The sequence below is a fragment of the Hevea brasiliensis genome, chromosome 17 (genome assembly GCF_030052815.1).
Source record: "Hevea brasiliensis isolate MT/VB/25A 57/8 chromosome 17, ASM3005281v1, whole genome shotgun sequence".
NCBI lineage: Eukaryota > Viridiplantae > Streptophyta > Magnoliopsida > Malpighiales > Euphorbiaceae > Hevea > Hevea brasiliensis.
In genome coordinates this window covers 50,966,656-50,984,349 of record NC_079509.1, presented here as the reverse complement: position 1 = coordinate 50,984,349, position 17,694 = coordinate 50,966,656, and the positions used below count along the sequence as shown (strand labels likewise).

General features: G+C 33.1%; 1 protein-coding gene across 4 annotated transcripts in view; it reads right to left on the bottom strand.

Moving 5' to 3' along the window:
- Positions 1 to 2,207: 2,207 nt before the first annotated feature.
- LOC110654288 (protein TRANSPARENT TESTA 9) overlaps positions 2,208 to 17,694 on the bottom strand; it is a 29,607-nt gene continuing 14,120 nt past the window's right edge. For 2 of the 4 annotated variants that reach the window (XM_021810223.2, XM_021810222.2), the window contains exons 13-21: positions 14,713 to 14,823; positions 5,056 to 5,121; positions 4,745 to 4,882; positions 4,194 to 4,299; positions 4,045 to 4,116; positions 3,906 to 3,964; positions 3,538 to 3,697; positions 3,093 to 3,259; positions 2,208 to 2,865 (exon numbers count right to left, since the gene is read on the bottom strand). In XM_021810223.2, the coding sequence (XP_021665915.2) occupies positions 2,536 to 2,865; positions 3,093 to 3,259; positions 3,538 to 3,697; positions 3,906 to 3,964; positions 4,045 to 4,116; positions 4,194 to 4,299; positions 4,745 to 4,882; positions 5,056 to 5,121; positions 14,713 to 14,823 (1,209 nt within the window). In that variant the 3' untranslated portion in view covers positions 2,208 to 2,535. Of the gene's footprint in view, positions 2,866 to 3,092; positions 3,260 to 3,428; positions 3,698 to 3,905; positions 3,965 to 4,044; positions 4,117 to 4,193; positions 4,300 to 4,744; positions 4,883 to 5,055; positions 5,122 to 14,712; positions 14,824 to 17,694 lie in introns of those variants that run through there. The other 2 variants (XR_002494701.2, XR_009145416.1) reach the window with 2 other exon arrangements.

Below are 17,694 nucleotides of genomic sequence, written 5' to 3'. Positions count from 1 at the left end.
CCTTAAGTTTGTGGGTAGATATTCAATATTGCAAGGATACATTATTACTAAATTGCAATTGCAAGATATTCACATAATATCACTTTCTAAGGTCTATTTAGTATTAAAATTGCTATTAAGAAAAAAAAAATATTTTTAAATATATTAGTTAGAGAATATTAGAAAAAATTTAAAATTAAAATTTATAAATTTTAGTCATAACAACACTAAAATAATAAAATAATTTTTTTAAAATTGTTTTTCTTTTTAATAACATTTAAAATGGCATTTTTTTTCTTAAAAAATAATTTTGTCCCTTCAACCTTAATGCTAAATGAGTTGTAAGTATACACTATAGATCATTTGGTCTTTACATCAACAACATTGATTTTTCTTTTTTTTTTTTTTTAAGGTGGTTGGAATAAAATTGCACCTGTAGGCTCTATTTGTTTTGTGAAAAATATTTCATTGTAAAATATTTTTCTCATTTTTTGCTTTTTTGGCACTCAGGAAAATGAGCTTGAGTCAATGGAAAAAAAATTTCTGATCAAAGGGAAAACTAAGATATGTTTTAAAGAAATTACTTCTTTTTAAAGTAGCGAGTCATTTTTTGAATTTTGACGATCTTATTAAAATGTAAAAATACTTATATATGTATGATATAAAGATATATCATTAATTTAATATTACAACTAAATAATGAAAAATATTTTCATGAAAAATATTTCCTTAAAAAATAATTTTTATGAATAATATTTTTTATATAAAAATTATTTTTTGCAAAACTTTATTCAGACACAGCTTCTGATTCATTTTTGAATTGAACTAAGATGGAGTTCTTAATTTCCTCACTAAGCCAATCTCAAACAGCCTAGGATTTGTCTGGGCTCAAATTATATAATGTCAAATACATTAATATCCCACATCATCAATTCTCTATTGTTAACATCCCACATTAACTTAGGATGGGCAATGTACCTTCATAAAACATTAAACACTCATCCTCGATCTAACTTTTAGAAGTAACTTGAAATCGATCTATTTTTTTAAAATGGTATTAAAGCTTCCCTAATTAATATTGGACCCTCCATAAGTTTTCGATCCTGAACATGAGAGATTATGTTAATATCCTATATTAAGTTGGTATGTGATAATGTGTTCATTATAAAATCTTGAACACTCTTCCCCCTTAAACTAGCTTTTAACGATGAATTAAGTCTAACTTATTTTTTTAAAATATGCTAAAAATCTCACATTAAAAGAATATGAAATGAAAATATATATATAAATGATTACGTTGTAATATTGAATTCGCTAATCATTTTCATGTGTAAAGCAATTTAATTATTTATATAAATTCATATTAAAATGAGTTAAAAAGTATTATTTGATTAACACTCTTTCCAAAATTTAACATAATAATTGAGCTCCTATTGAGTTAAATATTAACTAATTGTCAATTAACAACTATACACTTGATGGGAGAGTGGTAAGCATTATTCGATTTAAACTGAATAAACAAACTAAACAGATTTAATTCAATCATTTAGATCAATTTATATAGTAATTCAATTTGATTCGATTTTAATTTTTAAGATTTTCTTTTAATTCGATTTAATTCAATTTGATTTTTGGAGAAAATTTTCAATAAAACCAACCCAAACCAAATTAGGTAAAAATAATGAAATATGGTGAAACTGAGGTCCAAACAAAAAAGCCCATTAAAAGCCCAATACGATTGGTACGACCCAAACCGAACTGATTTAAATCACTTTAATTCAATTCGGCTTTCTTAAAATTTGGTTTGCTTGGTTTGTAATATTCGGTTAATTTGGATTCAGCAGTTTGATTTAAACCTAATGCTCAATCCTATCTCACATTGGAAAAATTTGAAATGAAAAGACTATATAAACAGTTGGTTAAAACATTGAATTGACTAATATAAAGTAATTCAATCATTTATATAAGTTCATATTAAAATGAATTAAAATATAATCTATTCAGCACTCGTTTCAAAATTTAACATCCATCAACAAGCAGGAAAAGATCTCCAAAATGAGAAAACATTTCACCCCTCATAAAGCATTGAGCACTCATCTCCCCCTTAGATAGCTTTTTCATAAAAATAATAATAGGAAACAACACAATAAATCAGGGACAATGTTAACCCCCAAACTAAAGGAGGATTCAGGAAAAAAAACCACCGAGAATTATGAAGGTGCAACAGATTTTGTGAAGCGGGGTACAAAAGCTTTTACTATGAACTTGGCTCAAATATACATTTATGTTACACAGATTTGAAATTACAAAATTATGAAAATCAAAACCAAAGCCTAGGGTTAGAACTAAAGAATGAAAGGAAATCCCCACTAAACTAACAAAGCACAGGCAAAGTAGCTACAGTGCAAAGAATGGCACTAAGTTGGGGTGCTAATCTACATTTGGATATACCTAATAATGCCTTGAAAACATATACAGAAGGGCGAGCAGACAAAATATTCCCACCCAAAGCACATAGCAAAAACAATTATTGCAAAACTCAAGCCAATTACAAACTTACAATGAATTGGAAGGTGTTGCACTAGCAGACAAAGCCTCAGAATGATGTGGAGATTGAATTGAAGTATCCAAATCTCCCTGAAATTCAAGTAAAGGTCTTAGTCTTCTCTCAACCTCACTGCTTTGTTGACTAATTTCTTCGAGAATCATAGACAAAGCTATCTTGCAAGATTCCTCATTCCTGAATGCTAAGGTCCATCTCCCATCAACCAAAGCTTTTGTGTTCATCTTTCTAAAGGTAACTGATTTGGCAGGATCAACAAAGGGTAACGAGGATGGACGGATGCACAAGTGTAACCATCTAGAATGCTTGTCATCAATTCTAGGCTGCAGGCAAAAAAAAAAAGAACCACATAAGTATTGTAAAATTATTCACTTTGTTAAGCCCCAAAGAAAAGACATCAACACTAATGAGTATCAGTCTTGAGCATTGTCATCTGGTTTGGGTATGTGCACAGCAACATAAATAGAAAAATGTGCGTGCACAAATAAGTCAAAATGTTTGCTTTTAAGTATGCAATGTAATATGAAAGAATAAATATATATCTATATACCTTGCAACCAGCCAAAGGAGCGATAATACGGACAACTCCATGATGCTGCTTCAGAGGTAGTTCTTCAATTAGTAGGATCCACCCAGATGTGCCCATAGAGATTGCTAGAAAGCAAAAATGGCGTTCTTTACCCCTCTCAAATGCAATCCTACAAGGCACGGCATCAACTGCATATGGCAATGACCAAAGAGATTTGAAATATTTGATCACATGATTGCAGCAACATTATCTCTAAGAAAATAAAATCATATTCTAAGGGGAAAAAACATTCTCTAAAAAAATAAATCCACAATCTAAATGGTTGGAAGTAATAATACATAATGGTGGAAAATTCACCTAGCCTATGGTCGTCCTAAATGAAAAACACGTAAGTTTATGCCAACAGGTACATATATTATCATCATCATCACCATAAGGTGTATTAAAAGCCAGATGGAGAACTAACCAAGTCTCAATTCAACACCAGGTTTTGGGCCCAAAACATCCAGGCCAGCAGTTCTTGCACGGGAATTTTCAGCGAGATCAGTTGGAAGATATATAGGTGGCTGCTCAGGCAAAGGCCTACCAAGTGAGAAAATTTGAAGTTGAAGAAGAAGCACGCACACCTAAGGTGGAAAAGATGAAATTATTAGAAACTGCAAGAATGCATAATAAAACATGACAACAGAGCAAACGCAAATGCATAACATGCATGAAATATGGTATATCAGAATACACAGTGCAGTTATGACTTTGAAATGATCATAAAGTAGTAACTCAACCAGCACAGTGCAATCAAGTTAGAGGGAAAACAATTTAAAAGGAGGCACAAACCTTCACTAACTCGCACATTCTTTCACCAGCAAATATTGATGATTCACTAGGAATAGAATCTGCAAGCAGAACAAAAATATTCAATGAGACGTATTAATGTGCATCGATTAAAAAATATTCAATTTACAAGTAGCCTTACCATCATAAGAAGACTTCTGTAATGGCATTAGTATGCATTTTGGCTCTTTCCGGGGAGATGAAGCTTCAACAGCTGCATATACAACATTATTTTTCAAAATCATAAGCAAAACGTGTAACAGCCCAACATGTCATTCATTCATTAAATACCTCTTTTGCATTTTTTCCATTCATCACATAGGACTGTCTCCAGTAGATCACGCCAGGAACCTCTGGTCTCCTCTAAAAGAGCACCAGTGCAATTCTTGTATGAATCCTGTGCCATGACAAACACAACACATTCATAAATCTAAGACAAGAACCATCAGTATAAGATTGCAATTCAAATCTCTTCAAAAATAATGAATAAATAAACACATGAAAAAATTGATGAAATGTGTTCATTCGTATTTGAATCCTTCATAGTTGACTAGCTATTTGTCTCCCAAAAGATTCTAAGCAACAATATTTGCATTAACCCATGCAGCCATGCCTACCCTCCCCTCCCCTGGAATTTAAGAGAGAGAGAGAGAGAGAGAGAGAGAGAGAGAGAGTACCAACGAAGATTATTTCATACATCAATTAAAATGATCTATAAAACTGAGTAAACAAAAAGAAGGCTATTAATTAGTAGTGAACTGAAGCTTAGTACAAATAAATTAGACCAACTTACTAGCAATATATAAACAAGAGCTACACCATTTATACAGAATATAACTAACCTTTAGCAGTTTCAGATGGTGGTTATTGAACTCTGCCTCACTATAAGGAAGTAGCTGACGCAAAAGCCAACCACCATCCCACAATGTCTCTGCAGATATATCTGACCGGCAAAAGAGACTGACCAATGCATCAAGAACCTGGAAAACGTATACTCTTTTAAGGGAAAAAAAACAAATAGAACTCCTACAGTCTTAGATAACCCCTCACTGAATGGTACCATCAAACCTTGGAAGCAAGCAAAACTTCCACGCCCAAAAGAAATTATTAGCATTGAAGGAAGTCGCAATTTGACTCCAGAAGAAAGATTTACCTGAAATCTATGTACACGAGGGCTTGTTCCCACCTCTGGGAAATAGCAAACTACTCCAAACTGCTCCTGTTGAAAACAATAAAAAGAACATAATACATATAATTAGATCATGTGGAAAAATTCATACATGTGAACTTCTTTTCAAGAGAATGGAAAGCAACATGGACTATCAGAAAAGCTCAAATTTAAAATAGTAATTATAGGAACTAAACGTCAAATTACCCCCCTCAACTTGGCAATGAGGGCCAATCATGCCCAAATTCGTAGATTAGGGTCAATTGTACACGGAAAGTTGGCAAACTAGATCAATTAAACCCAAATTTACCCTAGGTATAAAATACATGGTGAGAAGCTGGTAAGACACTTAAATTATTATAAATAAAAAATTGAATTGGGAGAGAGAGAATAACATTTTGATCCTCAGAGGAAGAAAATATCATTTTACTTATCCCACCCATCCACCCACCTTCCTCCCTTGACCTAAAGCCCTCTCCCACCTCACTATTGTACTCCCTTTCTCCAATTTCATTGATGATCGTTTGTGCTTGGAGGAATTAGGTTGATTAGATTACAATCTAGAAGGGTTGGATCTAGGGTGTGGAGAAGTAAAGCAATGGGGTTATTGAACGGTAGATGAGAGATAGAGGAGAGAAGGTGCATCCTCTGCTACCTCTTCTTCCTCCTCTGCTCTTTCATTCAATAATGATATAAATGCTTCTCCTACCACTCTTTTCGACTTCACCTTGTCTTCTTCCTTTGCTCTTTTTATAAAAATCTTTTCAGGTAACAAAAAAGAAAGGGTAAATTATTATTTAGTCCTCGTATTTTAATAAAACTAACTATTTGGTCTCTATATTTTGAAAATACACTATTTAGCTCATGTATTTTGCTTCCGTTAAACTATTTAGTCCCTCAGTCAATTTTTCCGTTAGTCAATATTGATCAACTTACTATTCTGTCCCTCTATTTTAGTTAAACTAATTAGTTAGTCCCTATATTTTGAAAAAACACATTAATTAATCTCTGTAATTTGGCTTAGCTAACTATTTAGTTTCACAATTATTTTTTTACCTAAATTACCCTAATTCTCTCCTTATTTCTTTTTTATCTTCTCTTGTTTCTCTCTCCATGTTTCTTTTCCTCTACATTCACATCATTCTCCCCTCATTCTCTCTTTGTTTTCATTTGACGATAAAAATAATACAAGTTGTCTATATAAAAAAATTAATCAGTTTCCTTAAATTTCTAAATAATAAAAAAAAATTATTTCCAAGCACAAAAAAAAAACATAAAAATGATATGCAAAGAATTGAAAAGTAAAAAAAAAAAAAGTGAACTTAGATTTAGCCTCCATAGAGCAAAGTTCAAAAATATAAGGACCAACTAATTAGTTTCACTAAAATAAAAAGACTAAATAGTAGTATTTTTCAAAATACAAGGTTCAACTAATTAGTTTCCTTAAAATAGAAAGATTAAATAATAATTTGAATAGTATGAATAACGAAAAATTTTACAGAGAGACTAAATAGTTTAACAGAAGCAAAGTATAGGGACTAAATAGTGTATTTTTTAAAATATAGGGACCGAGTAGTTAGTTTCGTTAAAATAGAGGGATTAAATAGTAATTTTCCCAAAAAGAAATTGCTTCTTAATGTAAATCCAATTTTCTTTCTTTTTTTCATTTAGATGGAGCAATCGTAATTTGCACGTATATGCTGTCACATATATCTTAGCTATTTGGCTGCATTTAATTGTTTTTGTTTGGCCTTATGCCTAGTAGATCTACAACCAAGCTCATTTTTTAATAAGAAGATTAATGGAAATACATAGGGAGAGGAAAAAAGGATCTCCACATTGCATTCATTGACCTAGAAAAGGCATATGATAAAGTACCGAGAAAAGTTCTTTGGTGGGTGCTAGAGAAGAAAGGAGTCAATCTCAAATATATAAATGTTACCAAGGACACATATGAGGGGATAGTAACAAGTGTACAGACAGTAAAAGTGGACACGGATGAGCTTCCCATAATAATGGATTTACATTAGGGATCAGCTTGAGTCCATACTTGTTTACCTTAGGTATGGATGAGATGACCAATCATATTCAAGATGATGTCTCATGGCACATGTTATTTGCAAATGGTATTGTCTTAGCGGATGAAACTATTGAAAAAGTTAACCAAAAGTTAGAATAGTTGAGGACCCTTAAGAGCAAGGGTTTTAACCTAAGTAAAAGTAAGACGCAATATATGCAGTGCGAGTTTAGCTACTGTAGAAGGAACGAAGATGAGGTTCATTTAGATGGAGTTTTAGTGCCTAAATGCAATCAATTCAAGTATTTAGGTTCAATCATACAGAAGGATGAAGCTTTAGATGGTGATGTAAGATGTAACCCATATGATCGACACGAAATGGATGAAATGTAGGGGTGCGACAAGTGTATTATTCGACCCCTAACAAAATAAAGGCAAATTATATAGGACTGTGATCAAACCAGCTATGTTGTATAGGAGTGAATGTTGGGCAACCAAGATAAAACATACCCATAAGAAAAATGTGGCAAAAATGTGGATGTCAATATAGATGTCTGATAACACAATAATAGATAAGGAATGATCACATCTACAAGAGAATGTATATAACACATATTAGAGATAAAATGAGATAAGAGTCGACTAAGATGATTTGGTTATGTCCAACGTAGAAAATAAAATATCCTAGTACAGAAGTGTGATAAGTTAGTTGGAGAAAGAATGAGAAGGAGAACAGGAAGACCTAAGATAACATGGAGGGAAGTGATGTGAAAGGATTTACAAACTTTCGAAATTGAGGCGGATTTAGTGTCTGAGCTAAAAGGCAAAAAAGGATCCACATAACCAACCTCAACTAGTTTTGATTAAGGCTTAGTTATTATTATTGCTGCTGCTAATTGCTTTTTTTTTTTTTACCTAAATTTTGGATGTTTCAATTCTGCTAGATCTAAACATGCCAATTGTTTTAAGTTTCTTTTTCTTGTAGAGTTAATGATGGTAGAAATATTTTGTGTTGTTGGTACACTAGTAAAATTTTCAGTGTTTAATGGGTTTTAAGAACCTTTGACTTTGAGGATTTGTTTGCTTATTGAATTTTTTTTTTTTTTAATTTTGAAATTGATATGATTTATTGATTTTGGTGTTTTTGATATAGGACTACTTGATTTTGAAATTATTATTATTTTTTTATTAACTTTGGAATGAGATTAAATTTGTTGATTGGTGGTGGCGGTGATGATCGAGTTATTCGAGTATCATGCCATTGTTGTGGTATTTTAGGAGGAACGAAGGTAGAGTTGAGAGAGGAAAGGGCAAAAGAGCGGCACCAACTTGTAGTTTTTGACAAATCTTAGAGATCAAATGTAAAATACCTAACATTTTTATTCTTTTACTCAATGCTTCAATTCCTTTAATGGTTTATGATTTACATTGAACCACATTTGGATATAATTGATTTGGTTTGCAAATTTTCCATGTCCAATTTGCCCTGATTTACGAATTTGGACTTAACCGGCTGTCACTGCCAATTTAAGGGGGCAAATCCTCAAATTGGTGTTTACTCTGCAATTATAGTGTTGTCAAATCCCAATCACCCTCACTAGTTAGACCGCAAATCAGCCCAATAGTCTATCTACTTTGAGCTTGTGGCCCTTTTACATGAAACTCCACTTGACCTGCTTAAATTGCACAGATAATCAATGAACCATTGCCAGAAATGGTTCAAACAGGTAAAGCAATTAGACCCCAATGACGTGGCATATTCTAAGCTTGCCACGTCAACAACAAAACTACTAAGCTTTGATCCCAAACTAGGTGAGATAAGCTATATGAATCCTTTTTCCCATTCAGCTCTGTTAGACACCAAGTTTGCATAAGCTTGCCACATAACCTCATTAAAAAAAATTACACTACACATTCACCAAGAATTGAACCTCTACAATATACAACCAAAGCCAAATTCCATTGAAGCAAATGGTGACTTTGATGCTTCCATTCAAAATATATGTTGAACTATTACTCCTTTCTTTGTATTTGCTAGCACCCTATTGCAGTCAAATGAACAACCCAGGTCAACGACAATTGTAATTCAACCATAATTCCATGATCCTCTCAAATCTCTGTATTCAGTTTCCCCATGTTTTCTAGTAGTATTTCAATTCCTAAGTTTTAGGAGGTAGTGCCTCCACTTTGTTCCCATATGCTATTACAATTTCCCTCTTGTAGAAGGTGGTTATTTCACCAGCTACTATTTAAGAGGGTAAAATATATATATATATATATATATATATATATATATATATATATATATATATATCATAATTTTCAACAAAAGTTTTTGAGTAACTTAAATTCAAAAGGTCTTCGGGTACAAGCCCGTAAATTACAACCATAGGTAGAAAGATGAGAAACTACACCCATTTCTCCATCTTACCCCAAATTCACTCCACACCCCTTACACACAGCCCATAGGGCTTTTACCAAAAATGTGTAAGAAAAATAATTTCCGTTTATGTGTTGTTGAGAAAATAATTCCCAAACTAGGGTAAAAATTACCATGTTGGCAAAGTCAAGCATATTACTGACAGTTTTATAGTAGGTTTGACATGCCGACTGTTTTAATAGTGGTAATCATAAAAAAATAATATAGAAATAGTGGGTCTTATACTGTTTTTGGGAATGTCACTTATTGACATTGTGAGTAGTGGTAGAGTGTGGACCAAAAGTTATATATGTATATCAGCAACAACTAGGTCTTCTATTAAGAAAGCAATTTGGCTCTTCATGTGTAGGAAAAGCAAAGAGCTAAACCTTTTTCAAAACCTTTTTATAGAAATAAAAACAATTCTAAAATAAAAGAAAGGTGTCCTATTTAAATTTCTACTCTTACACTATCAAATAGAAATGCAAACTAGCCTAATTGTAGATACTCAGATTCAGGATGCACATTTAGAAGTTATTTTTTTTGTTAAAAATGTGTAAAAAATAAAAAGCTTATATTAAATATATTGAATAAATCCCTCAAGTTTTTAAAGTTGCAGAAAATTTTAGAGATGGCTATTAACTCTTTTTCTGGATCAATATATTGAGTTTAATACTAAATCTAAAGCAACAACTCTTTTTTTGCAAAACAGGAACTTAACGGATCATTCTAGCAACACTTTTCTAGATCAATGTATTGAATAAACCCAGCACTGCCTCAAGTTCCCAAAGTTGCAGAAAATTCTAGATGGAAGCCTTTACACCGACATATGAAAAGTATAAGGAGCTCATCACCGCCTTACATATACTATAAATATGTGTTGAGTGTAAGTGTTGCACATATAAGTGCAAAGTGAGATGAGAAACACCGAAGTGTGAGTGTGAGAGTGTCCTAGTGTCTAAATGAGTGAGTGTACAGCACATAATCAAGTAAGTGATGCTGTGTATGTAAGTGAGTGGTGTGCATGTGAGGAGTCCTTCGTGTATGAGTGAATTGTAAAGTTTTTATTTTAGAAAGTTTTTTATTTATATAAAAAAGTCATTAAAAAAAGTTTTAATCTGTGTTTTTCCTACACATGAAAAGTCAGTGTATGCAATTTATTCAATATATTTAATATAGGTTTTTTAATTTTTTATCTTTTACACATTAAAAAAAAAAAAAAATCTAAATATGCATCCTAAATCTGAGTATCCACAATTAGGCTAGTTTGCATTTTCATTTGATAGTGCAAGATTAGAAATTTAAATAGGACACCTTTCTTTTATTTTAGAAAATTTTTTATTCATATAAAAAGGTTTTGAAAAAGGTTTTACTCTCTGTTTTTCCTACGCATGAAGAGCCAAATTGCTTTCTTAATAAAAGACCTAGTTGTTGTTAATATACATATATAACTTTGGTCCACACTCTACCGCTACTCATAATGTCAGTAAGCAACATTCTCGATTACAGTACAAGACCCACTATTTCTATATTATTTTCTTTATGATTACCTCTATTCAAACAGTCGGCATATCAAACCAAACTATAAAACTGTCGGTAATATGCTTGACTTTGCCAACATGGTAATTTTTACTTTGATTTGGGAATTATTTTCTCAACAATACATAAACGGAAATTATTTTTCTTTCTTACACATTTTTGGTAAAAAGCAAGGGACCCTAACATTTTAGTATCAAAGTCAGAAGTTATGGGTTATTCCATTCAACAACTCAACAGAATCTTGGCTTTGTTCCTCAAAGAGCAAGCTGCCAACAAAACACAGCAAGAGGAATTGAACTCCAAATTAGAAGCCATTACTCATGATTTTGCAGGTTCCAAACAGCCAATGTTGTCAACAGATGGGAGTAGTCACAGTGGAACATCAAAGGGAAAGGGGCCAACTGGTTCTTCAAGTTCTGAATCTTTTGGTGGTAATTCTATGGTTCCCAAATTCACCAAGCTAGATTTCCCTCGTTGCAACGGCTAAAAGGATACCTTGGATTGGCTCAACCGCGGCGAGTATTTCTTTCGTCACTAGCAAACTGGGGAGGAGGAAAAGGTGAATGTAGCTTCCTTTCACATAGAAGGAACTACCCAACTATGGTTCCTTCATTATTAAATGATACATCAGATCCTTCATGGGAGACACTTGCATTTCGGGCGGCCTAATAGGAGCAACAAATTCAGGGAGTTGGCAAAACTTAAACAAACGAGTATGGTGGCAAATCATCAGACAAAATTTAAGGCCCTTGGCCCTTTGCTTCAGGGCAAGAACTCACCCAGAATCAAAAAATTCAGCTTTATCTTAGGGGCTTACAGGAGTATATTGCAGTTGAAATGGAGCTTCATCAACCTCCGGACTTGACAACAGCCATGAGTATGTCCAATTGTATGAACGCAAAAGCATGTCTACACGTTCTCCTAGATTTTTTGAGAACCCACTGAATATAACCCAGTGAATTGTGATTTTTTGAGAACCCACTGAATATAACCCAGACAATTGGAAGTTCACCGCCTCACACCACCAAAATTGTGAAACAATTGAATAGTGCTGAGGTAGAAGAGCAACGACAAAAAGGGCTCTGCTTTAATTGTGATGGGACATTCATCAAAGGTCATCAATGTAAGAAATTATTTTGGATTGACTCAACTGATGACAGAGAAGCGGAGAAAGTCAAATCTAAGCCAATTCCTAATATTGATCCAACAAAGAAGGCCACGCTTCTCGCATTTTAGCTTGAGGACAAGCATGATTTGGACGAGGGGAGTAATGTTAGTAGCCTATTGCAGTCAAAATCCAGTCAACAACAACTGCAATTCAGCCATGATTCCATAATCCTCTCAAAATCCCTGTATTTTGTTTTCCCATGTTTTCTACTAGTATTTCAATTCCAAAGTTTTAGGAGCTAACGCCTTCACTTCGTTCCTATGTTCTGTTACAGTTTCCCTCTTGTAGGAGGTGGTTATTCCACCAGTTGCTATTTAAGAAGGCAGAATGAAATAAAAAATATATCAAATTTTCAACCAAAGTTTTTTGAGTAACTTAAACTCAAGAGGTCTGGGTTCTCTCTGACGAGCCCGTAAATTACAACCAAAGGTGAAAAGAAAAGAAACTACACCTGTTTCTCCATCTTACCCCAAATTTGCTCCACACCCCTTACACACATACCCATAACTAAATTCTTAACAAGCAACCCTAACAGTATTTCTCTCTTGCTCTTTTCTTTTTTAAAGGCTAAAATTTACATGTAAATAAATTTATATGCATTTAAAATTATAATTCCAGCACATAAGGCTAAGGGCGCCTTAAGAATATATATATAATACCATTCACATATAAGAACTTTGACCGTTGTGAATGGATTGAAGGATTCATGGGGAGTGTAACGTTAGCAAAGTATAGTTTTAGTTTGTAATCGCAGAGAAACCTAAAGAGTTATATGCAATTTATTCAATAATAAATCACAGCTATCAAACTAGTATAAACTTGTTTATACATTAAAGCCCTAACTAAAAGAGGCTAAGAAGGAAAGTTCTAGAGTAACAAACTCCACAAGCATTGTAACGATAACTTGTGGGCCCCAATGAGCATTTTCTAGAGCAAAATTACTTAAGAGCATGGATCTCTCTTGTACATAGAATCAAAAAGGGAAAATAGAACATCCTTGACTAAAAACACTAGTGGATTCAGAGTGAGGGGGAGGCAATTGCCCCCATTGGCCCCACTAATCCCGTATAAATTATGGTTATAAATTTTGAATTGCCCCTACTGAATTAGCTTAGTTGCCTCCACCAACTGAATTGCCTTGCTCCCATTTGAATAAAATAATTATAATTTTTTTAGTTTTCTAAATTCTCAACTAAGTTATAAGTATTACCTTTATTTAAGTTAAATAATTATATCTTTTTAGTACATCAATATGTGTGTGTGTGTTTGTGTTTGTGTTTGCCTGCACACATTGCCCCCAATGAAAATTTTTCTAGATCCACCACTGTCTAAAACATGATTCTTCAAATGGTATGGTATACAAAAAATGCAATTATCCTAGCCATAAAACACAATTTGAAATTGAATTTACCATTGAAATATATTATATATATATAAATAAATAAAATAAAAGTAACCACATATTTTCTAATATCTTATGAGTATAATAAATTAGTTTCAATTCTATTAAAAAAAAAAAGTTTTAATTAAAAATGCTATGTTAACTACTTGCATGGTATAAAAGATCATCGAAATCCCAAAATTTGTAGCACAATGATAATGAGATTATATAAAATTTGTACGACTATTGTTAAGTATCCCACATCGATTAGGTATGTAGGTAATGTGCCCTTTATAAAGATTTGGGCAATCCTCTCTCCTTAAGCTAGCTTTTAAGAGTAAGTTAGGTTCAATCCATTTTATTATCATAGTATCGGAGCCAACTCGTCTCGATGTTGGGCCACCCGCAAGTGTTCAATCTTGCAAACTTCACTCCAAATGTTCATGCATAGTGAGAGAAATGTATTGTTCCACATCAACCGAGTATAAGGCAAAAGTGCTAAATATAAAGACTTAGGCAATCCTCTTCCTCCCCGCCCCACCCCGCAAGTGTTCAATCTTGCAAACTTCACTCCAAATGTTCATGCATAGTGAGAGAAATGTAAGAGAAATGTATTGTTCCACATCAACCGAGTATAAGGCAAAAGTGCTAAATATAAAGACTTAGGCAATCCTCTTCCTCCCCCCCCCCCCCCCGCCGCCGCCCCGCGGAAGCTAGTTTTTGGAGTTGAGTTAGGCCTGATTCATTTTCTCCATATGATATTAGAGCCTCCCTAACCGATGATAAGCCTCCCATAAGTGCTTCACGCTCCAAGTGTTAGCCCAGAACATGTGAGGGTGTGTTAAGTATCTCACTTCAGTAAACCATGTGGGTAATGTGGACTTAGGCAATCCTACCCCTTGAGCTAGTTTTTGGAGATGAGTTACGCTCGGTCTATTTTCTTATCAACTAGGATCAAGGTAGTTTACATAATGGGGTGTTAATTAACATACCAAATTTTCAATGATCCATAATCCAAATCATCAAATTTATAAAGCAAACCAGTTGTAATAGTTTTCGATAACATTGGCTGAAAAAGGGGAAGGAGAAGAGGAAAGGGGGCAGGGTGCCAAGATTACCTTCAACTTTTGTAGATAGACATCAAGATCACTGCTAAAACTATCTCTAATAGAACCAAATTCCGAAGCAAAAAGTTGATCTTCACCTGAGCCCTCACCAACCAATGCTTGCTGCAAAAGAAGGGGAAGACAAATTTAATTTGATTTCCTCAGCCAATCAACATGCAATTATTTTCTTCAAATATTATTATATCCAAGCTAATAGCAACTGTGACATATAAAAACAATGCTTTCAATAATAATGTATAGTTGCCAATAAAACTAACCTATGGAAAATTAATTAAAAAAATTAAAAATTAAGAATTAATGACCATGACCATCCCATAACTCGGCTTGACTTTCTATTCCGAACAATTCTTTTAATTTTTGCAATCCAATAAAATAACTTTAATAAGCGTTGCATTTATAGCCACCATTTGGGTCCATCCAAAATCGTTGTTAAATTAATAAATTATAGAATTGGATAGGATTTTTTTGCAAAATAAAAACTTTACAAATTAAAAGATTTTGTTAAAATTGAAAAATAATCCTTTGCAGTGATATTCTGATAAAAGGGTTCACGGAGAATAGCCCCAAATGGCATTTATAGATCTATAGAATTTGTGTGACAAAATACCAACAAATATTCTTTAGTGGATTTTGGAATGGGAAACATTATTTATCACTTATCAGATATATAGAGTTGTTGTTAATATGTTTGCAGGGGCATTCCCTAATGTTTAGACGAATGAAGGTTATATGAAAGATGTTCAAGAACAGCTTTGAGCCCTCATTTTTTGCTTTGATCATAGATGAGTTGACAAAATCCATGCAACAAGATTCCCTTGATAAAAGATGTTTCCAGATGATAGTTTTAAATTTTAATAGATGAAACTTATCTTGGAATTAATAACAAGTTGGAGAGGTGAAGGAGCACTTTCAGTATTAAAACAAAGTATATGCATTGCAATTTTAACAATAAAAGATAGAGTGATTGAAAAATAGTTAGCATAGATAAAATGAGATCCCACAAAGCAATTCAAGCATCTAGGCCCTACACAAATTGATGGGGGGTGAGAGAAGGATGTGAACCATAAATTAAACAACAAGAATGAAGTAAACAATGCAATAGAGTCCCATGTGATCAGGTGGAGAAGTGTAAAAACAATCCTACATGATAAAATAAATAAATAAAACTAATAAAAAACAAAAACCAGCTAAGATGAAGGACAAAGTTTATAGGCCACAAGTTGACCAACTATGATGTATGTCAAAGTGTTAAACAATAGAGACAACAAATGCACTAGATCAGCATAGCAAAAATAAGAATGCTAGGATGGATGTGCAGCCAGTAATACAAGGATGAACCACATAAAGGATGAAGACATTCATTGAAACATGGAAAGGGGCACCTATCGAGGAAATTTGAAATTCACCAACAAATGTACCAGTTCAAAAGGTTAAGCACATTGAGCTTGTAGGAGATGAGAAAGCGTGAGCCAAACCTAAGATGTGCAAATTGGTGAAAAAGGCCTTAGCGGCCTTATGTCTTTTGAAGATGTAGCCCTAAACCAAATGGAATAGAAGAAACGAATCTATATATCCCAACTAGTTTGAAATTAAGTATTAGTCGAGCAAAGCTGAGAGACAACACTCACAAATAGACAAAGTGTTTGAGAGAAAAATATCTCTGCTGAATATTCTAATTGCTGAAAACTAAACTCAAATAAATGGAATTAAGGGGTTCGTACAGAATTCTAGACTCCTAAACTAATTAGGAATAGATGTTTACTAACTAGGAAAATATAAATTGTAACTGAAGTAGGAAATTTAAATTAAATAGGAATAAACATTATAAATCCTAAACTAAGTAGAAAAATAAAATACAATCATAAGGGAAGAAGAAACCTATTTAAAACAGGAATTAAAAAACTAAATAGGAAGTAAAAAAAGCTGATCTTCACATGGCTGACCCACGTAGATTCCAAATTTCACACGGGTAGGCTGTGTAATATACGAGACCACAAAATCTGGTTTAAAGCACCATGTCATTATTCTCGGTGTAAGCCAATTGTGTAGAAAGTTCCTTTGTGTCAACTTTACCAATTCTCAAACTAATTATTGATCCCTACATATATATATAGACTTGTTGATCAGTTTAGGACCACCAGCCACAATTGTTGCTTAGTTCACTGGTTCTTAGACACAATCTTTGTAGGAGCTGCCAAAAGGACACCATCAAAGCAATATAAGATGAGGGGAAACACTTTATCAACGCATTCCCTTGTCAGAACATGTTTACCATTATCTAACTATGAGTAAAGATAAAGAGCAAGAAAAAGAATTGTAGCAAGTGCTATGTATCACAAGTAGGGGCGGCAATTTTAGACAACCGAAAATAGAGAGCTAGGGTTAGCCTTATTCGTAGAGGTGTTGAAATCATGTTTACTCGCTTATGACACGTCAAAATAACGGTGTTTTGTCATAAGTTGACCCACTAAACCTGTTTAACACATTTATGACACGCTTAATTATTCGTGTCACTAATCAACCCAAGACCTGCTAACATGCAAATTGCATTATTAGAAAATGATAAATTATAAAATATAAGAGTAATTTTGTATTATATTAGAGATATGTTACTTTATTATAGTTGGTTTGTATTTATTATTTTATTAGTTTATTAATAATTATTTAGTTTGTATATATATAATCAATAAACACTGATCTGGTCGTAAGAGTTGCAATAAAGCAAAATATGGAGTACGTCGCATTTCTAGTAATAGATTCATTATATTAATTTCAAGTACTTTTTTCTTCAAATGGTAAAATTAAAGCACCATAATGTCAAATATTATAATTACAACAAATGCTGTTATATTAAACTAAACCAAAAAGTGCACCAAATTGAAGCATAACAAAACATGAAATTACGTAGTTAATGCAGCAATGTTAAAAATAGGTAACAATTGATAGGGTGTCCCAAATGATTTGAGGAAAGGT